Genomic DNA, 22,906 nt, shown 5'->3' on the forward strand with positions numbered 1-22,906 from the left:
ATCTTTCACATTGAGTTCCTCTGGAAGCTTTTGTCCCGTTAACTCCATTATGTTATGCATAATAATGTTCTACCATACGTACCTCGAGTTGTCACCGTTTCTTGGAAGATGTAGGGATTGCCACAATGAATTATTAAGAACAAAACCAGGTAATAAAAAATAAATAAATAAACATTAATTAATTTTTATTTGTCTTAAATAATAAAACATTACATACAAGAAACAGGCTATTATTTTAACCATTTCATTTTTTAAGAAACAGAATTGTTAACAATAATTTAAAATATGACAGTTTATTTCTTACCTGGTCTCATTAAAACACTAACAACAATAATAATTAAACTAAAAAAAATTAAACAATTATTACAAAACAGTGTTAAATTTTTACCCCAAACTAGTATTGTGTTTTGTTTTTGTTTAAATATACATATATATATTTTATTTATTATCCCATAAAATATTCGTTTGAATATAGCTTTTGGAAGGGCGGATGGGCAGATCGCTCCTCGTACAACATCATGTTTACAAACATTCGGATGAAACTGTGAAAAATAAATTTAGGAAAAAGGTTGATCCGTCGATCCCACGTTGACGGCGAAGGATGGCCGGTGGATGATCTGCCCGATAGAGCACCTGGAGACAATGCAGACTTGTTTTCTTTGTTTCACCGTCGTTAAAATAATTGACATTTACCTGAGGACGAGTTAGACGGATAGCGAGACGAAGCTGTTATACTGGGTGATGTTGCGTTTCAGGATGTCTGCGCACGGGCCTAGCACCCTTTCGAATCTTGCCCGGTCCAGTTTGACGCATTTCAGCGGCCCTTTGGCGATCACAGTCGCAGCTCGAGGTCTGTCCAGAAGGAGAGCAATCTCACCTGAAAATCCAAGGAAATATAAAACAAACGTGAAATAATAGTTTATTTGAGTTATTTATATGATTTAGGTGTACTTAAACATTCGTGTAAGCAGGTTAAAATGATATGCTTCCTTCTAAACATGGCCAGATTGTTCAAAATACAAACATTCCAGTATGCTGCCTTGCACTACTCCTAATGAGACTGACTTGATTTTTACATCTTATCCATGATGTCAAGGTGTTCTTTACATCACTAAAACTCCTAATCTTAAAGTCACACTGATGATGAGATTTATTTGATTAGACACTTAAGACTTCATCACATTATACCTGTCTGCATTAGGAGTAGCACAAGGCAGAATATTGTAGCTTTGCTGAAGGACCGATTGGTTAATATAGTGAATTGCATCTTTTTACCCAGCACAGATAAAAATTGCAAAAGATCGTTCCAGTTCTCAAAAAAGGAGACAAGACAGACAAATATTTCTTTGCTGTCAGTGTTTGACAAGATCATCGAAGGGTACTTTACAACTGATTGCCTGAAGTTGTCAAAAAAAAATTGGATTTATATGTGAAAATCAATTCGGATTTAGAGAATCACTTTCGACAGATGTTCTGTGTAAAATATTTGGTAGCATGGCAGAATGAAAATCAAATAAACACAGTAGTGGGCAGAGCCTTGGATATTTACAAAGCTCTCGACTTTTGGGTTGAGCTAATGATCATTTTGCCTTTTATCTGCACAGTCGCCACATGAAGAGAAAATTCAGTGGGGAAACATCCTAATCAAGAATGGAATACCATAGGGTTCCATACTTGGCCCTCTCTTATTTTTAATATATATTATTGACTTGGTACAGAGCACTGGGGTGTACATTTTTATCTGTTTTTCTAAAACAGTAACTATCAGTTTCAGCGACTCCTTTTATTAACCACATTGTTAAAAAATAATTTATCTATTATTGTTTTTAGTATTTTTGATATTTTAATTGATATTTTTACATATTGTTTATTTACTATCAAGGATTTATAAAAAAAAAAATACGTACCAGATAAAAAATTATTTTTCAACGATGCAGTTAATTTATTGGGTTGTCCGGAAAATAATGCAGGATTTTAAGTTTTCATTAAAAAAAATCTATATAAAATATTCTGTTTACGTTTACAGGATTACTCATTTGTATGAATGTCAACACTTATTAATCCTCTTCCAAATGATATTGTTTGTTTACCTCTGTAGCATTCCGCTACTTGGAAATAATTCACTCATCCTTATAATGTCAAAGCGAGAATTTCGTACGATTTTCTTTTACGAGTTTAAACTCGGCCGAAGCGGAGCCCAAACGGCTAGAAACATTAACCAAGTCTGGGGCGAGGGTTGTGTTAATGAGTGCACTGTGCAAAGGTGGTTTAAAAAATTTCGGGAGGGAGATTTCAGCCTTGAAGATGAAGAAGGTCGTGGAAGGCCTTCCTCTCTTAATGATGATGTTCTGCGATCAGTGGTGGAAGAAAACCCCAAAACAACTGTTCGAGAACTTGCAGAGCAACTCAAAGTCAGTAAAACGACCGTCGCTGACCACCTCAAGGCGATTGGAAAAGTGAAAAAACTCCAAAATTGGGTTCCACACTCATTAAACGATCGCCAAAAAAATCAGCGCTTTGATGTTTGTGCATCACTTCTTTGTCGAAACAAAAATGACCCATTTCTGGCCAGAATTGTTACATGTGACGAAAAGTGGATTCTGGACAGTGGCTCGACAAAGGAGAAGCTCCAATACATTTTCCAAAGCCCCCAACTCATCAAAAAAAGGTAATGGTTACGGTATGGTGGGCTTCATTTGGTTTAATACACTACAGCTTCTTAAATCCTGGCGAAACCATCAATGCTGAATCATACTGTAACCAAATTAATACCATGCATCAGAAATTGGCAGTAATGAAGCCCTCTTTGGTCAATCGGAAAGGGCCCATTTTGTTGCATGACAACGCTCGACCACATGTGTCACGTGTAACGTCACAAAAATTATTGGAGCTTGGCTATGAAACTTTGCCTCACCCACCCTACTCTCCGGACCTCTCGCCTACTGACTACCATTTTTTTAGACACCTGGACCACTACTTACAACACATAATATTCAAAAATCAAACGGAACTGGAAAATGCATTTATTGACTTTATCAATTCTAAAAATTCTGAATTCTACTCAGACGGAATTAATAAGTTACCAACACGTTGGGAGAAATGTATTGAGAGTATGGGAAATTATTTTGATTAAAGAACATTGCTTTAAAGTAACTAGTTTCTTTTTTTTTGTTTAATACCAAAATCCTGCATTATTTTCCGGACAACCCAATAGTAAATAAAGTAAAATAAGTTTATCTGGCAAGGTTTTCTGCTATTTTATTTATTAAATGAACCACATTGTTGAAAAATAATTTATCTATTATTATTTTTAGTATTTTTGTTATTTTAGTTGGTATTTTTATATATTATTTATTTATTATCAAGGATTTATAAAAAAATACATACCAGATAAAAAATTATTTTTCAACAATGCAGTTAATGTAGTAAATAAAGTAAAATAAGGTTACCTGTCAAGGATTTCTGCTATTTCATTTTATTTATTAAATTAACCACATTGTTGAATAATAATTTATCTATTGTTGTTTTTAGTATTTTTTTATTTTAGTTGGTATTTTTATATATTATTTATTTATTATCAAGGATTTATAAAAAAAAAAAATACGCACCAGATAAAAAATTATTTTTCAACGATGCAGTTAATGTAGTAAATAAAGTAAAATAAGGTTATCTGTCAAGGTTTTCTGCTATTTTATTTTATTTATTAAATTAACCTTAACTGCATTGTTGAAAAATAATTTATCTATTGTTGTTTTTAGTATTTTGGATCTTTTTATTGGTATTTTTATAAATTATTTATTCAATATCAGAGATCTATAAACATATGTACCTGATAAAGAAATTGTAAACTCAGCCCTGATGATATTTGTAAATTAAACGAATGCTTGGCATAAAGTTGGGAGTTTCAATGTTTCAGTGACCTAATACCTGATTTTCACACATACGAAAGAAACTGTACTTTTGTAATTAACTTTTTTTATATTTTTGGGTTAAATTGTCGTATTTCGAATTTTCATATAACGAAAAATGAGGGGTGGCCTATAATTTTGTCGGGGAGTGTAATTTTTTTCTTATAAATAAAAGTCACTTTAATAATAAATATATACAAGTTAAAACATCGAACATGGATGGTTTGACATCGCTGTCCCATCCTTAGTCATGGATTAAGGTTGGTGAGATCCGCTCAATTTGCCATCGCCCCTTGAATTCTTGGATCCATGCTGTCAAATAATAAAAAAAGAAATAAAAATCCATTTTAATGAGTTTTGCCGTTGATGAAACGCCGAGGGTTTTTATCGATTGTATAACGTCGTAGGATCCTTTGAACCCGGCCGTTAATTAATAATGGAAAACTAATCATAAACCGCCCGCGGCCTGTATTAAAGCCTGATTCTTTTCTTTTTTAAAAACTTTTATTAATTCCTTTTATAAAGGAAAAGTACTCTAATCCGTAAAGTACAATTAAATGGAGGGGGGGGGTAAAAGACCATGAAAGCTGACTATCCGTCGACCGAGCGGAACAAGGCGGGCCCATTCGACCCCACGGCACACGGTGATTTATCATTGGCAAGATGTTTTTCTCCTAATTTCCAGCCGAATTCAAACACGCCTTTTGAATTGGAAAACATTTCAAAGCACTTTTAAAGAAAAAAAGACATTTCTCGTTTTCTAATCCGAAGCAACCGGGTTAATGTTAATTACCGCCCCTTTGATCTCAATGTTCGCACTGTTTCCCGAGTAACAACTCGACGAGGCTCTTTTCACCCTTGGCAATTATTCACGAGCGATTTTCAATCCGGACTTGTGAATATTCATAAGCGATAAATAGGCGAGGCGTTAATGAATCCGTTCGTTAGAGGAAAAATAATGACGAGACCGAGCGGACCGGCGATTGACACTCGAGAACAAACAGTTGACTGTAAACATTAAACTTTCGCCATCGATCGACTTAGAACGGAGTAAACAGAAAAGGGCGGAATTAAAGTGTACAGACTCCGCAAAACAAACATCGTCCGACAATGGAATTCGTTGGACAAAGTACCGGTGAGATTGTGAGAGCGAAAGCTAGACCTGGCGGATCCAGTTAGTACGGGTCATGGAACTCGCTGAGTATCCAGGCGGACTATTAATACAAATTTAATAATCAAATGTACCACTGCATTACTAAGACATTCCTCAAAACACTCCCACGTAAAAGGAATGGTCGAAGATGATCGAAGACTATTACGCATGGAAGTTTGTTGTAAAGGTTACTAGAAGCTTAGGAATAAATGAACACGGTCGGAATGTATGGAATAGGTTAAGATCATTTGGAATTGGTTGAGCCAATGCGATAGACAGTGGGAATAATACAGATGGCATATTCATTTGGAGATGGTTAGATATTGTTGGATACGATTAGGGATGGTGATGGAGTGGCAGCTAAGATGGGACGATTCATCTAAGGGACGTCACACATATCAGCTCCTCCTCAACATAGAAGATCGACTAAAGATGAAACCCTTAGTCATAGGCCAGTACGTGTCTCAACTACTGACAAGACATGGAGATTTTGCCGGAAAACTCCATGCCTTCAGACTTAAGCTCAACCCGATGTGTCTGTGTGTGGAGCAAGAAATGGTGGAACACGTAGTACTTAGATGCGAGAACCGTTCCGCGTGTACGCTGGCTCTTTGAGATTAACGAGCAAACAGCAACCATGGAGGCCCTCAGAGCAGTGATCGGACGGATTTCAACGCAACACTAAAGATATGGAAAAGCGTAATGAGACAGAAAGGATGACAGACGTAACTGAAAGGACAAAAATGAGAGAAATCAACAAGCCTACACCTCCTCCACCTGAACAACCCGAGACTCAACCCGGAAATAGTAAAATACTGTGACAAAGAGCTCGTCAGGTGGTGTGAGATGCGACCGTCTAATAGACACAAGGAAGAACATAGCTTCCTATAAACCAAAAAGCTTTATAGCAGTGCAAACCAAGAATCTGCGGAGCCAGATATGGCTTAAAACCGGCAAGCAAACAAAGGCACAGACGGTTAGGGATGGTTAGTTTTAACCTGGAAGATTCCCCAGTTTGCGCTTGCGGACAATTCGAAACCGTGGTACACATTGCTGGAGCTCGAGTAAAATGGCTACAAGGTATAGGCGAAATTCGTGCAAATATGGCCACCCTGAGGAGAGCAATGACAACGCCAATGAACTACCGAGCTGTGATGTGGCGGAGTCATGAGGACAACGGGTTGGACTGCTTGATCCAACCTCTCACTCGGCAGCGAACCTCGTAGTTATGATTAACCCGAAAAAACACAGCCAAACTCTTACAAGACTTACTCCAATCCTTTTTTTAAAAAAGATTGAACACCGCACTCACTCCATCATTCACCATTTCTAGACTTACTCCATGTCCCGCGCAGGACGCCTCCGTGAGACCCTTCCTGCGGGCACTTTCATAGTGCTGCAAAATCCGGCGGAGGAAGCAAAACAACCATTAGGCAGAAATGATCTGCAAGGCTCTATAATTCTGCTCCGGCACAGATAAAGACCTAGATGGTTAAGGATAAGCTTTAGGATAAAGGAGTCCCCCCCTTTGCCGTTGTCGTTCGGATGAGAAAGCAGAACATGTCCAAATGTTGATGATTTAAGGCAAAATTGGATGAGCAGCGTACGAGAAGAAGAAGCAACAATGGACTCCTTGGGAAGGGCTCTCCTTTCAAAAGCCGACTCTAAAGATACAATTGCTTTCGCCAAAGCAATAATGGCCAGAAAAGGATGGCCGAGAAAATAAGTTGATAAAATTAGAATCATCATATCTACATAAACCCATGATCTCCCCTCATCATCATCCCGACCAGGCAGCTCCTCGTGGTCCATCCTAGACAAGACCTATGGCCGTGAGTAACGTCTGGTGATGAGGGGGGACCGTTGGGACCAGTAAAAAAAACTTGGTAGCGCCTAACGGCGAAGGTCCGGTAAAACGCCAGAAGTCCTAAAGGTTATGGAGGTTGGAGGCAATTCGGAATACATGGAAGAATTTAGGAATTGTGAAGATTTTAGGATTTGGATTGATATAGGCACAAATCTGCACATGTACGTACATACATACAAACATTTGCCGAGTTGGGCCTATCGCTTCTCGTAGTCCACCAGGGATTCCAGCTTTTGCTAAAACTGCTGGCAGACTCGAGAATCACCTTAATCATCAGACCTCATCCGTCCAGCCATCGAGGTTGGGCTCCAAGTGGTATCAGCAGCTAGGTCAATTCAGCACCAAACGGATGCAGTTCCAAACTCGATATTCCTCCATCATCCTTTACACATAACATGAAACTAGCTTAACTGAGGGTCGGCGGAGTACTCGATATTTCGCCATCGACCATCTTACAACACACATTCACGCTAATAAATACATTCACTCTTAACACAAACTAGGTATACACAAGATTATTACTATATACAATGGAACAACCCTGTTTCCTCCAAGAATCGGAACGGGGGACCTAAGTACTCGCTGCTGTGCTCAAATGGGGTGACATCCCTGCGTACTCTCTGTATGTAGCCAAGGAATTGTACCCTTCAATTAGGTGAGACACATCGAGCAATCTTCCTCCGCATGCCGCACACATACGCGAGCTTTGACCCAAAAGTAAGTGTCCGTGTGTCAACCTCGCATAGCCTGTTTTTAATCGAGTGAGGATGACCATTCTTCTACGAGTCATATGCTCCGAGGGCCAGTCATCGACAGTGCTACTGGTACGCGATAGCTTCTCTGCCGATCCGGTCCATTGACGATGCTCAGGAATGTATAGAGTTAGAAACTTAGAAAAGGGTTTGGAGTGTTTCGAGATGGTTAGGGGTTGCTAAAGATGATTAGGAACGGTTAGAGATGGTTATGAATGATTGAACATGTCTATGAATTGTTAGAGATGGTTTCTAGGAAACCAGGATGTCCTAAAACGACCAAACAGTGTGAATTAAAAAAATACCAAAGTAATCTGAAGGTCCGAGTTTGCCGACTTCAACAGAAGAGTCGCCTTCTCCTCGGCACTGGAGGACGAGGGCGGTTCCTTCGACGATGATGTAGAAGTCGTCTCCGGGCTCGCCCTGCTTGACTATGGCCTCGTTGTCGGAGAAGGAGACGGTCTCGAGCGCATCGGCCACTGTCAGCCTTTCCCACTTGTCAAGACTCTCTGAAAAGGATCGTCGTTAGACCCGTCGTGGTTAAAATTTGTGTCGGCACTCACCCAGGATGGACACTCTAGACAAGAAGCCCTCGTACATCTTCCTCTTCCTGATGGTCGAGCCCATGAGTATCCGCCTGTAGGAGTCCCTGTCGATACCCCAGAGCTTGACAGCCGTCTTGGTCTTGACTGTGGCCGCCCTGGGTGTGCCGTAGATGAGTGCCAGTTCGCCGAAGCTCGAACCCTCGCCGATCGTCGTGACCAGCTCGTTGTTCACGTACACCTCAACCTCGCCCTGGTCGATGACGTAGAAGTTGTCGCCTTCATCGCCCTGTTGGATGATCGTCTCGCCCGGGAGGAAGTTGACCGGGAACATGGCGTCAAAGATGTCAGACCGCTCGTTTTCGTCCAAGTGGGAGAAGAGGACGTTTTTCGCTATCGCTTTCGCAAGAGCGCCCATCGTCTTGTAATCCTTGGGTACCACCTGGAACAAGAGACGGGTAATAAACCGATAAATATAAAAGAACAATAAAGGCAAACAAAAAAAAAAAAGGGTCGACAGACTGGCAAACAAGCCTATAACAAAAGAGGAAACGGATAAACCGCTGTCTAACAAACCGAAAGAGAGCTCGGTGCAAAAATCCCAAAGGATTAAACAAACAAATTTTGTTTAAAAAAGCTTTTTACCCCCCTTGTTAAATAGAAATCCGCCACGGATATCGTTGAAGATAATCGTCTTAGAAGAAATTCAACTGCTATAAAAGCTTCCTTCTTTTAGTTTCATTCCAAGATTGCCTGAGGTCCTCGGTGGACAAACGAGGTCGACACCCCTGCAGTGTGAACAAGTCTATTGGCTTGTACACAGATGCGATATTACTTGACATTTTGCCAATTTCCTGTTCGAACTTAGCTACCCTGATAAATATAGTCGAAACTTAGCGAGGAAAAGATCTTTCAAAAGTCAAATCGTACTAAGTCAATGTAAGCGTAACTTAGCTGGCTTTATTGTCAATGATGTGTTATTGGGCGTGGCTTTATTGTCAATGACGTGTTAGTGGGCGGGGCTTTCTTGCCAATGACGTGTTAGCTGGCATGGCTTTATTGTCAAGGGCGTGTTACTGGGCGTGGCTTTCTTGCCAAGGACGCGTTAGCTGGCATGGCTTTATTGCAAGGGCGTGTTAGTGGGCGTGGCTTTCTTGCCAATGACGTGTTAGCTGGCATAGCTTTATTTTCAAGGGCGTGTTACTGGGCGTGGCTTTCTTGTGAATGACGTTTTAGCTGGCTTGGCTTTATTATCAATGACGTGTTAGTGGGCGTGGCTTTCTTGTCGGTACTGGCCACGCTGCTCGGTAAAATCGTCGAATCATTTCTAATTAAGAGTGGTTATGGATATTGGTCAAATCATCAATGCCATCGAAGTAGGCGACGATCAATTTTAGTACAAAGAAGCCGTTATGCTGGGAGGTGAATACAGTAATATAAATATATAATATACATACTACTACTACGTCAAAGCAAACGTGAGTTAATATTTTTAAATACACCAAATAGAGGTGGTGGCTGAACAGCTAATGATTTCAAATAAGGCTTTGATGAGATGTGATTTTTTTTATTTTGTGCTAATCTCGATTTGAAATTTGACTGATGATCGAGTCGTAAGGGCAATTTTTATTGACTTATTTAAAAGAAAGTGCGCGTCACGTCTCGCTTTTTTCTCCTAGAAAAGAATAATGCCCGAGGAAAAGAGTTTGGCCGAATGGCAAAACAAGACAATTCTGGTAGGAAATCAATTTTATTATTTTTTTTAAATACCCCGAGCTAATTTGGTCCATTTCCAATTTATAACTTTTAATTTTGGCCCTAGGTAGACGAACGGTTTATCTAGACGTCGGGTCTGGTCGAACTGCCAAAAGTCAGTTTTAATTCATCTTTTTTTTTAATATCGAAATGCGACGAGGAGAAGGAGAACATTTGACATTTTTACCTTTTTGACATAGCTGGTGGCGTCTTCCTCGGTAACGGGCTCCGCCGAGATGCCTCCTCTCCTCCGGGCTGGCTGCTGCACCGTGTTGGGCAGTGGTGACAGGTCTTCGGTGTCTTCTACCGACGTCACCTGCTGTTTAGCGTCCTGGGCGGCCTGCTCCTGAAAAATAAAATGACCATCGGTTCAAAAGCTCTGAATTCGAAATGAAGCTTTTACCGTGATTCGAAAGTTCATAATGCAAACGCCCGATCCAGCAGGGCTCGGGCGGTCAATAAATGATATAGGAACTACAAGATAAACGGCATTTCAAAATTACGTACTACTCGCCTAAATTGTACACCCATCCTTCCTACACTAAGTTAATAAGTACGTTCTAATTTTAGAAGTGTGTTAGTTTTGGGGGGAGTTCTTTGATTTTTCACAGGAGTGGAAAAGTTGACGAAAAGGATCATGTCAAAAAGAACGTGGATGTGCTGGTCAGATTTTATTGCCTAAAATGGCTGTTAAACACTCTCAATAATTTTTATCTTAAAATAATACAGGTAGTTGAATTTCATTAACTTTAAATTGTGTTGAACCAGGAGAAATTGTTGAGGCAAACATATCTATACAACATCCAACAAACAAAATCCGGCCAATTCGGCAAAATTAGAAGAACAAAATGGGAGGTTGGAGGACGAATCCGCCGAGGAGGGACGTCGGAGGAAAGAATATTGTCCAAACGCGATAATTGTACAAAACGAGGCAGGTTCGCTTGAGGAAAAAACTAAACCACAATCATCCAATCACGTTGGCATCAATGAATGGGCCACGTCCGGCCGTTATTCAGCACTTGGATAAATTCCTGAGCGGGACAAACGCCAATTTTATCGACAAAACGAATATTGGAAATAATAAAAAGTGTAACTATTTTTAAACAGGAATTCAAACTTATTTTATTTGTAGGAATATCTTGCAGCCAATCAGTTTCGAGAGAGGAAAGATGGAAAAATTCGATACAATTTCACAAGCTTAACAACTAAAGATTGAAAAGACTCGCTTTTTCTTTTAGACGCTTTTTATTGTTGATTTTGTGTGGTGTGGGTGAGGGTTAGTAAGCTCTTTTACATGTGGGACAAGAAGAGTCTTTTGTGTGGGACGTCTGGATGATGTTGAGAATCTCTTCCTTGATTCCATCCAGGATGGGGTCGAGGGCTTCACAGCTGACGGGACGCTCAGACCTCCTCCGAGGCCTGTTTTTGCAGATCTTGGTCATGACTTCCTCGTAGTCGGGCCTGGGACAGTAGCCGTCGCCCTTCTCGCTCACCAGGAAGACGGGATCGACGGTCTCGGCGTGGGGCGCGGAGACGAGTATGGCCGTGGAGGGCCGTTCGCTGTCCGAAGACCACATGTCCTGGCTCCGGGTCCCCAGAGCCTCGCCCTCCGTTGAGGAGTCGCTGGAGACTATGATGTCCATCTCCGAGGGCTCCTCGCCCCAGATCTTGGGCGCGGAGAGGACGCTCTCCCTGTCTGAGATGCCGTCCGCCTCGACGGAGCTGGGGTACGTGTCGACGGAGCTGCCGTACGCGGCGACCGAACACTCCTCCTGCACGGGGCAGGCGTACTTCCCTCTGCCTAGGAGCCAGTCGATCTGGGAAGGCGTCTTCCTCATCTTCTTGGCCAGGGTCCGTCGCAGGTAGTCGTAAGACCTGCTCGGTAGCAACTGCCCGCACTCCTCGCCGCCCACTTGGTCGATGTAAGAGGATATCTCGTCCAGGACGTCCTCCACGCTCCTCCCCGTGAATGTGAGCGTGTCGGAGCTGACATCGGACACGGTTCCGCTCGACGTGGACAGACTCTTCCATCTGCGGTGCGTACCCTCGGCCTGGGTCAACGAACCCACGGTCTTCGTGGATATCCACTGCACCGCCGCACCGATCTGGCACACGAACAGGGCCAAGTAGAAAAACAGGGACCTCCAAATCACGAAGATCATCTCGAACAACAGACTTAACAAATGAAATGAAATGTATTGGAAATTTTTTGTCTTCTACCTGTAAACCCTGTTCATCTTTTAAAAACATATGAAGATGTTCGAGCACATGTGCTCTCACAGTACACCTGATCGACCGGTTAATTAATTACTACAGGCCTTTCAACGCCTGGTATTATGAAAATACGACAAACAACAATCGAACGAAAATCATTAAAATTACAACTAACATGTGATTGAATACAAAGTTTCGATCCACAACTAATGTCAATCGTCTATTTTACGCCTCAATTCGAAAATCATTTTACAAAAAAAACCTAATAATTTTACTTGTGACCAAGTTAGAGCAAAACGAAATGAGTCTAAGTTGTAAGAACAGTATCGTGTTGAGTTCATATCATCGTCTGATTTTCCTTTAAGCATGTTTAAACTTGCACACCTCTGAAATGGCTTTGTCAAAAATGTATAACAATACTCTGCTAATTATCTAATAACGTCAAAGTTGGCGTGTTTAAGAGGTCGGTGGCTTCGGATGGGGCCTAAGGGTGCGTAAATTAATTAGGTAAAGTCATTGTCAATTGATGTCTAAGAGAGGGTGTGCATTGTGCTAATGAAATGGACGTGCTTTACCCGCTTTCCTACTGACAAGTATAAGGACAACAGAAGTGATTAATATGGTAACATCAAAAAGTTGTCTTAATTAATTATGCTTTCAAATCACATTATATCGTGCGTGCTAAACGCAAATGTCAATTGACGGCAGTGTGGGAGAGGGTTTACAGGTTGTCAAATGACGGCAGATTAAGCCAATTAACAAAGTGGCCGTTCTTAAATGATGTCAAAGACGTTGAGGTTAACGCTAGAGTCAATTGACGTTAAAGTGGGCGTGGTTGGTGTAGTTTAAAATATTGCCTAAGTGGACGGGGTAGTGGCAGGTTAAATGATGTCAAAATGGGCGTGGTTTATGAGATTGTCAAATGAAGTCAAAGTGGGCGTGGTTAAACGATTGTCAAATGTCGGCAATGGTGTAATTTAAACTGTTGTCTTGGGGGCGTCGGTGGCCGCGACGGTTTAGACGTTGACACGGCTCATCAATGAAAGGTAAAGGTCCCGGGTTCGAACCCAGGACCCCGAGGGTTCATATAACCTCGTAGTTGAAATACCATCGTTAAAAAAATAACATAAAAAATTGTCTATGCGGGCGTGGTGATGGCGAGTGTTAAATGATGTCAAAGTGGGTGTGAGTAACGCGATTGTCAAATGATTGCACAATGGGTGTGGTTAACGTGATTCTAAATGATGTCAAAAGGGGTGTGATTAATGCGATTTTCAAATGATGTCAAAATGGGCGTGGTTAACGCGAATGTTAAATTATGTTAAAGTGGGCGTGGTTAATTTTTTTGACAAATGACGATAAAGTTTATGTAGTTAGAACTATTTCCTAAGTGAGTGTCATTAAAGAGACAGTTAAATGATATCAACATACGCGTGGTTAACACGATAGTCAAAAGAAATTCAAGTTGGAGTGGTGATGGCGATTGTTAAATGATGTCAAAATGGGTGTGGTTTAAGCCAATGTCAAATGATTGCAATGTTGGTGAAGTTAAAACCATTGCTTAAGTGGCCGTGATTAAAGCTATCGTTAAATGATGTCGAAGTTGGAATGGTGATGGCGATTGTTAAATGATGTCAAAATGGGTATGGTTAGCGTGATTGTTAAATGATGTTAAACTGCGCGTGGTGATGGCGATTGTTAAATGATATCAAAGTGAGCGTGATTAACGCGATTGGCAAATGATGTTAAAGCAGGCGTGGTGATGGCTATTGTTAAATGATATCAAAGTGGGTGTGATTAACGCGATTGTCAAATGATGTCAAAATGGGCGTGGTTAACGTGATTGTTAAATGATGTCGAAATGGGGGTGGTTAAGCGATTGTAAAAGTTTGTCAAAGTGAGGATGGTTAAGATGTTTAATACGATAAAGTTGATGTAGCAAAAACCATTGCCTAAGTGGGCCTGATTAACGCGATTGTCAAATGATGTCAGAATGAGCGTGGTTAACGTGATTGTTACATGATATCAAAGGGGGCGTGGTGATGGCGACTGTTAAATGATATTAAAGTGAATGTAATTAACGCGATTGTTAAATGATGTCAAAATGGGCATGGTTAGCGCGATTGTTAAATGATGTTAAAGTGGATGTGATTAACGCGATTGTCAAATGGGCGTGATTGAAGCGATTGTAAAATTTTGTCAAAGTTAGCGTGGTGATGGCGATTGTTAAATGATGTCAAAATGAGCGTGGTTAACGCGATTGTCAAATGATGTCCAAATGGGCGTGGTTTAAGCGATTGTAAAATTTTATCAAAGTGAGCGTGGTGATGGCGATTGTTAAATGATGTCAAAATGAGCGTGGTTAACGTGATTGTCAAATGATGTCCAAATGGGCGTGGTTGAAGCGATTGTAAAATTTTATCAAAGTGAGCGTGGTGATGGCGATTGTTAAATGATGTCAAAATGAGCGTGGTTAACGTGATTGACAAATGTTGTCCAAATGGGCGTGGTTTAAGCGATTGTAAAATTTTGTCAAAGTGAGCGTGATGATGGCGATTGTTCAAATGTTGTCCAAATGGGCGTGGTTTAAGCGATTGTAAAATTTTGTCAAAGTGAGCGTGGTGATGGTGATTGTTAAATGATGTCAAAGTGGGCATGGTTAAGATGGTTGTGGTGGGTCAAGGAATCGCTTTTATAAAAAGCAAGGTAGTTTCACAAATTCACAAGATAAGACTAGGTATTCAAATTCGCGTCAAGCGTCCCCCGGCCCCGGGGTGAAAAATTTCTTAAATGGCCGTACTAAATCGCTAGACACGCAAGGGCCGATTGATAAGTCCTTTATAGAACGTTCAATCATGATGGGGGTTAGATCAAAATATCCAAACCAGATGACAAAGGCAGATTAATTAAACAAGCTGTCGTACGGATAAAGTGCATTTCGAAATGAATGTCAAAGTAAATTTTATCAAAGGGGTTTTTGTCAAAGGTTGTCATGATCATGAACAAAACTTACGCCTCTTTATCATGGATTTGATCGTCAAAGGGTCTATTCAAGTTTGATAAACATCAAAAGAAGGTTTTTGTCTGTTTATTACTAAAATGGCTATGTAAATAAATTATACCATCTCCGCCGGAGTAGCAATTAAGCATGAAACAATGTTTTGGTGGGCGGGGAGTTTCAATCAATTAAGCCACTGCTGCCGGCTTGATGGACTTTGCAAACTCGCGAGAGAGAAGCCTCGTGAAAACAATACACGACGGTAATGATAGTTTCCTTCTACAAAGAAACCAGTTCCGTTTTGTTGTGTTGGAGATGGTCAAATAAAGGAGATGTAAGGGCAACACAATCGACCCACCGTGATCCGACTTCAATGGGCGAGCTTATTCAAATTGGCCTGTGGACGTGCCCAGAAGTGCCGGACTTGAAAAGAGACAATACTGCTTTGCCGGTAAAAACGTGTTTACAGTAGGCCAGATCGATCTCACCGAAGCATATAATTCTAAAGCGACTGCCACTTCAAAACCCACGTCTGCCCTTATTTTCCAATTGTTCAAACATCTCGTGAACCGAGATAGTATGATATCTTCGGACGAAAACTTCTCCTCGCCGGAATTCATAGACCAATAGAAATCACGGATTCAATTATCCATTTAATATTCCAAAATGAAACCCATTCCTTTCAAAAACTAAGCGTTACTTTTTTCTAAAAAATTAAGTTTTGTAATTTAAACAAATCCTGTCCTCGATTCGAAAGAGAAAAAGAACCCGCCGGCAAACTTATGTTCATATTATATATAATAGAAGTCAGAAATTTTCTCGAGAAAAAAAAACACTTATTTGGAATTCTTTTTCGAAAAAGAAGTTGGGAAAAGGGAAAGAGAATAGAAGAAAGTGAAAGGGTGATCGAGAAAGAATATGTGCGATATGAGAGCTAAAAGAGGGAAATTGAAGTGTAAGTGTTTCAATGTGCGTGAGTTCATATTTTTTTGACATGTATTGTTCAAACTTAGCCGTTTCGACTTTGCTTTAGTTGATGCACCCTTAAATTTCCGTGGAAGCCCCGTGGCCGCGAAGAAAGACAAATATAATTTGCTTCTTGCGTGAGCGAAGATTTTTAATGTCGTTATGTTCGCGAGGTCAAGACAGAGAATCCATTCACCAATGACATTACGTAGACGTGGTTAAGACGGTTGGCCGATTGTCCAATGACATTACGTAGACGTGGTTAAAACTCTTGGTCGATTGTCCAATGACATTATGTAGACGTGGTTAAGACACTTGGTCGATTGTCCAATGACATTATGTAGACGTGGTTAAAACACTTGGTCGATTGTCCAATGACATTATGTAAACGTGGTTAAGACAGTTGGCCGATTGTCCAATGACCTTATGGAGACGTGGTTAAGACAGTTGGCCGATTGTCCAATGACATTATGTAGACGTGGTTAAGACAGTTGGCCGATTGTCCAATGACATTAACGTGGTTAAGACAGTTGGCCGATTGTCCAATGACATTATGTAGACGTGGTTAAGACAGTTGGCCGATTGTCTAATGACGTTATGTAGACGTGGTTATGCATGCGACGACATGATTGATGTTGACCAAAACAGGCCTGGTCAAAACGATTGATGTTGACCAAAACTAGCATGGACGAAACGATCGATGTTGACAAAAACTGGCATGCGACAACCTGATTGATGTTGACGAAAAATGGCATGGACGAAACGATTCAGAGATTCTTTTCGGAACAAAGGAATATTGCGAACAGAAAAATACCGGTCTGTTGTTGTCATTGTGATTGGGGAATTTTATTTCTCTCTGAGCTAGGTTGTATTGAGACGATTTTTGTTCGACAGGAAAAGGCGACCCCGAGGGCCACGGAATTTTTCGGGTGAAAATTAACGCTTTGGTGCGTTTAAGCAGACAACAAACAGTTTTCTACCCTCTGAACTGTTAAAAAAATATATACATTAGTGTTATAATAAAAAGAAAAATTTACAAGCTACGCACAAACGGCTACTCTCTTCTATTACAATCTTTATTTTATTTAAAAAAAAGAAATTGCAGCCGTTGTCGTAGAAGTTCACCGGTTGTCTGATTGTTGAGCAGAATTATCAAGAAAACAAGAAAGGAACTGGCCAAAAATCCAGCATAAAAAGACGTTTTATGCTAAAAGAACACGAAGAATTCAACGGCAACCTTCTTCTCTCAAGGTTTTGAGACGTCCTGCGAACCCCGCTCTCATTGGTTTCTTTCGTTTATTGTGCTTTATTAATAATTTTCCCGCACGCTCTTGGAATATCTCAGAATTTTGGTTTTGCTCCAAAAAAACGCCACGGAAATAACACCGCCCACCGCGTGCATCCGCTTGCCATCTCGCTACGGACAAAAATTCCCCGGTGACCGATGCCTCAAATATATTCACTAGAATTGTCCAAGTTTTGCACATTAAGTTGTGACACAACTGAAAATATTTGGATATTGAAAGTATAAGTCTATTTTTCAAAGGATGGCTAAGCTGGTGTGGTCAATTGTCAAATGACTTCATAGTACGAATAACCTGGTTGGTAGTAAGACAGCAAAGAAGCTAAGCTGGATGTGGATTTTCCGAGGAAGACCATTTAAATACACTTAGCCGACAAGATTCGTTAATTGTTCAATGACGTGCGTGACCAAACCGTTTAACCAACTGCTCAATATTCAATCTGGTTGATTTATTGTCAAATGACGTCAAAATAGGAGTGGTAAGCTGTTCGGTCAATTGCCTAACGATGTCAATGTGATGTAAACTGTTTTCCAATGACGTCAAATTTGGTATGACTTAACTAGTCCAATTCAAAGAAGGCGTGGCTGAACCAATGAACCATTAGTTTAACGATGTCGATGAGTAGTTTCGAGGATGGATTGGTAAAACTTAAATTAGTTGAACTTTTACATCATAGTTAGAAAGCGTCTTAGTTATTTATTTGCATAAGTTAAAACGTTTCCTCCCTCAAACTATCCTGAAGTCCTTCCTCTCGGATCGGCGGTTTAAAGTGAGAATCGACGCCAATTTTCCTTCCATTGCGTCAATCAAAGCTGGCGTTCCTCAAGGAATTATCCTAGGCCTAATCCTCTCTACCATCTGCTGATATCCACATCCAAACACACAACTCACAGCCTAAGCGAATCCTTCACTAGCCATAGAAGCAATCCAGCCTTCAGTTCAATCTGAACCTCATTACTGACTTGTGCAGTCGGTGGAGGATCAGGTTGAACGAGCAAAAATGCCAACACGTTACGTTTACGCTCGGACGTCAAACCAGTCAACTAGTGCACATTAACACGATAATACCACCATCGAACCAAGTCCGCTACCTTGGACTTAAATAGCAGACTTACATGATTATCACGATAAGAATTTAACAAAAGATGTGGACTATTCAAACACCTAATAGGACCAAAATAAACACTATGCATACATAACAAACTGCCCAATTATTTGGTCTTAAGGAGTCGAACTGTGGGGCTAGGTCAAAACATCCAACAGCCAACTAATTCCATCTTTTCAATCGAAAGTTCCCTGTCGGATCAGGATGAACAAGCACAAAGCCAACAAGTTACGTTTAGCTCGAAAGTCAAACCTGAACATCAGTACATATTAACAGGACAATACCACCATCGAACCAAGTCCGCTAATTTGGACTTAAATAGCAGACTTACATGGAATCTACACACATGATTAAAACGACAAAAACTCAACAAAAGATATGGAATACTCAAACACCTACTGTGATCAAAATCAACGCTAAGCATACCTAACAAACTAACCGCTAACAAAACATTCATCTGATATATTTGGACTTATGGAGTCGAACTGTGAAGCTCAGCCAAATCATCCAACGAATTCAATCTTTTCAATCTAAAGTTCCTCGACGGATCAGGTTGAACGAGCAAAAAAGCCAACAAGTTACGTTTATGCTCTAACGTCAAACCTGTCCACCAGTGTACCATCGAACCAAGTCCACTACTTTGGACTTACATGGAATCTACATACATTATTAAAACAAGAACTTAACAAAAGATATGGACTACTCAAACACCTACTGGGATCAAAATCAACACTAAGCATACATAACAAAGTAACCGCTAACAAAACACTCATCTGACCTTATTGGTCTTAAGGAGTCGAACTGTGGGGCTCAGCCACATCATCCTACATCCAACGAATTCAATTATTTAAAGCGTATCCTCAATGCTCCCTTCTACGTCAACAATCAAACGATCCGTAAAGATCTTAAAAACCCTTTCGTGAAAGATCTTATCGGAATACACTTCCTTAATTTCCACTCAAAACTATCCCTTCAACCTAACCCACTAGTCCTAAGTCTTTCCTCAACGTCTCGCCCTTACAATCCTCCACGCCGTTTAAAAAGACGACCTCATGACCTTCTATCTTGACCCACCCAATAAAATAAAAGAGAGTTCCAGCACTGGTTGTTTAATCTCCCCAAATCTGTCGGATTTGAATATATACGATTTCCTCAATGTATATTTTGTACAGATAGCAATAAAAAAATGTTATTCAAATATATTTGGGAAGGTCAAATGATCACCAAATGAGGGTATCTCTTAATTAAAAAAATTTAATAACGGCGTAATTTTTCAAAGGATCCTGGAAAAAATATGCGTTAGGATTATTTCATCCTATGTCAACGAGTGCCAGGAAATTTTAAAATTCGTAGATTTTAGCATCTCGTAGGAGTCGCGGACGACGCGACACGCGCCCACAGGTGGCGACCTGACAGTGCACGAAACCGGTTCCGAATCGGTTCCACAATATGCGACGCATATTTCATAATGAAATCTAACGGAATGGTCGAAATGGAGAAAAGGACGTTGGCCGAGGGAATCGCGCAAAACTTGGACGGACCACAATAAATACTAATAACTAATAACAATCCGACACGAATGTTTGCAGTGTAACGCTTAAAGCATTAGTGGTGGCTTCGGAATCGATTTTTCCCCTCCGTCCACCGGGTTTGCTGAAGATGATGGGAAATACTATTTGTTCAAATAAAACATTAGTCGATTTTTATAACAGTAAACTTCGTACCATTAATCCAGAAAAATTCAGTTTTAAAAATTAACAGACGTAGAAATTATTGAAATAGTAAATACCATAAATTCATAAAGCACTGCTTGAATAATATATTAAGTAATATAATTAATCTTCATATAAGGTATTGGTTGAAATGAAAAAACTTGTGTCACGAGCGGGATTCGAACCCACGACCTTCGGCTCAATACGGCCCTGCTCTTGAGCTATCGTGACTTCGATCCACTCGGACACCAACTCCCCATCTCAACCTACCTTTCGAATTTTCCCTCCTTTTTGCCATTTTTCATCGGATCGAAGTCACGATAGGTCAAGTGGTTCGAGCAGCGGCCTATTGAGCCGAAGGTCGTGGGTTCGAATCCCGCTCGTGACACTAACTTTTTCTTTTCAACCAATAATAATTAATTGAAAGAACTTATTTGGTCAATCGGACCACCAAATATAATGGATTTATTAAATTATATATTAGCTGACATATAGTCCCTCTACATAAAATTCAATGTACTAATGTTTGCGATTATCGGCCATTAGGCCAATTAATATTTTATCATGTCTTACAAGGGGACGACTAGGTTGGTCTGTCACGGATTTGAACAAAAAATTTTTGGGTGATTCTACACTCCTATAGTATTCAAAGGGACACTTTTTGTGAAAGGCCTTGGTTTTGCCAAAAAAAATTTTTTGAAACGTGTAATTTTCTTTTTGTTATTTTTATTTCGCCGTGCTATTTGCTCAAATCGACTATGTGAATATACCTTTTTACAGGACGTTTTATGTAGAGTGCAATAAAAATATAGTAAAAGCTATCAAAGATTATCAGTAACCTAAGAATTTTTATTTCCTCAGTTAAAATTAATATACTAACATCAATTTTGATTTCTATAATATTATCTTTGTTTAAATTTGCAAAATGTTTGTGATTTCTTAATAAAATAGCTTATCATTTTATAATATTAATTGCTAAACCATGATCATCGCTTCATTTTTTAGTTTTAACGTGCTTTCATTTACATTTAATAATTGTGATTTTATATTCAGGTCAGCCTATCAAGCCGATAGCGTAGACCGTTGTTGGACACCACGATTGGTGGACATCCGATTAGAAAAATTGTTTTTTGAAGTTTTTACACATTGTTGCTTTTTAGAAATGTAAGATCTAAACCAAGAAACAACATTACAGGAAAGATTAATAGATCTCAGCACTGAAATTAGTATATCGTGATCAACACTGTCAGACCCTACTGAAGTCAATGGAAACTAAAATGGTAATTTGTTCATCACCAAAACCAATTTTATGTCATTTAACAATTTTATTAAAAAATTTTCAGGGCTACTTCATCCTATATCCAGGTTGATTAAGTGTTAATAATTATTAAGAAATCGTGAGGTGCGGTCTGGTGTGATGTACGTTTCAGAAAAACATTTTCTTTATCTTGCCAACATTTCGATCTTTATTGAGATCATCTTCAGAGCCTGGGATTTACAAATGTGTGGTGTTAATAATAATATATGCACCAAATAGATAAATCTAATTAAATACTAGTTTATAAATATTTTACTAGCAAGGGGATGACCAGGTTAGTGTGTCACGGATTTAGACCAAATTTTTTTTTAAAGATTCTACACTCCAATATATCGGACACTATCCGCCACTTCTTGTGAATAGACCCTGGTCCGCCAAAAAAGTTTTAAGTTGAAATTTACTGTTTTTTAAATATTTTTATTTCGCCGTTCTACTTGTCCAAACCAACTATGGGAATATACCATTTTACAGCATTGTCGATGTAGATTGCAATAAAAATATAGTAAAAGCTACCTAAGTTCATCAATAAGAAAAAAAATTCAAAGACAAAATATTTGTCAAGTAGTCATAATTTTTTTTCCATGAAACTAATACACTATAATATGGGGTACGGGCCTACCCAGGCTTTTAACCCCTCGGGTCCTGGTCGCCCGCCCTGCGTAATATATATATATATACAGGGTGAATTGCTACTCGTGCTACAAACTTCTCCAGTAGATTCTTCACCCTAAAATGAACAAAAAAGTTCATATTGTCCATGGTCCGATTCTCAACCATTTCAGAGTAATTTCGCTTTTTNTATATATATAATACACTATAATAAACTAATGAATCTGGCACTGTTTTATTTTTTTAAAATAGTCTGTATCAATTAAGTTAATTATCGTATGGGTGCAATGTTTTTACCATCACGAAGACTTTGCCTGGAGGAGGTCAGGATATATAAGGGGACGACCCTGGTGTGTCACGGTTTTCGACTTAACATTTTTTGGTGATTCTACTAAACTCCAAAACATCGGACACGTATCCGCAACTTCTTGTGGATAGGCTTTGCTTTCAACAAAATGTTTTGACCAATAGTGCCACCCTACGATTCATCATTTTTGGCAGTTCTCTTTGCCACAAAAGGGGTTCATTCAGGGCCAATAGGTGTCCTCATCGAACTTTCCTTGGCCAATTTGTCGGCCCCATCAAGCTTACAGATTTGTTTTACCTGTCAGTTATTTAAAATGATTTCATTACTGTGTCAGCACTGGATCTAGAACACAATAAGGTACAGAGGCAAGAGTATTATCCTGGAACCAAACTCACA

The 22,906-nt window shown here is 39.8% G+C and overlaps 1 protein-coding gene across 2 annotated transcripts in view; it reads right to left on the bottom strand.

Moving 5' to 3' along the window:
- Positions 1–699: 699 nt before the first annotated feature.
- The window catches only part of LOC106663053 (cAMP-dependent protein kinase type I regulatory subunit), a 73,343-nt gene continuing 51,136 nt past the window's right edge, over positions 700–22,906 (bottom strand). For both annotated transcript variants that reach the window (XM_024229977.1, XM_024229978.1), the window contains exons 2-5: positions 10,165–10,323; positions 8,244–8,664; positions 7,986–8,189; positions 700–877 (exon numbers count right to left, since the gene is read on the bottom strand). In XM_024229977.1, coding sequence (XP_024085745.1) covers positions 705–877; positions 7,986–8,189; positions 8,244–8,664; positions 10,165–10,323 — 957 coding nt within the window. In that variant the 3' untranslated portion in view covers positions 700–704. The remainder of the gene's footprint in view (positions 878–7,985; positions 8,190–8,243; positions 8,665–10,164; positions 10,324–22,906) is intronic.

Source organism: Cimex lectularius, unplaced genomic scaffold, assembly GCF_000648675.2.
Source record: "Cimex lectularius strain Harlan isolate CLEC.00 unplaced genomic scaffold, Clec_2.1 scaffold330, whole genome shotgun sequence".
NCBI classification, from domain to species: Eukaryota; Metazoa; Arthropoda; class Insecta; order Hemiptera; family Cimicidae; genus Cimex; species Cimex lectularius.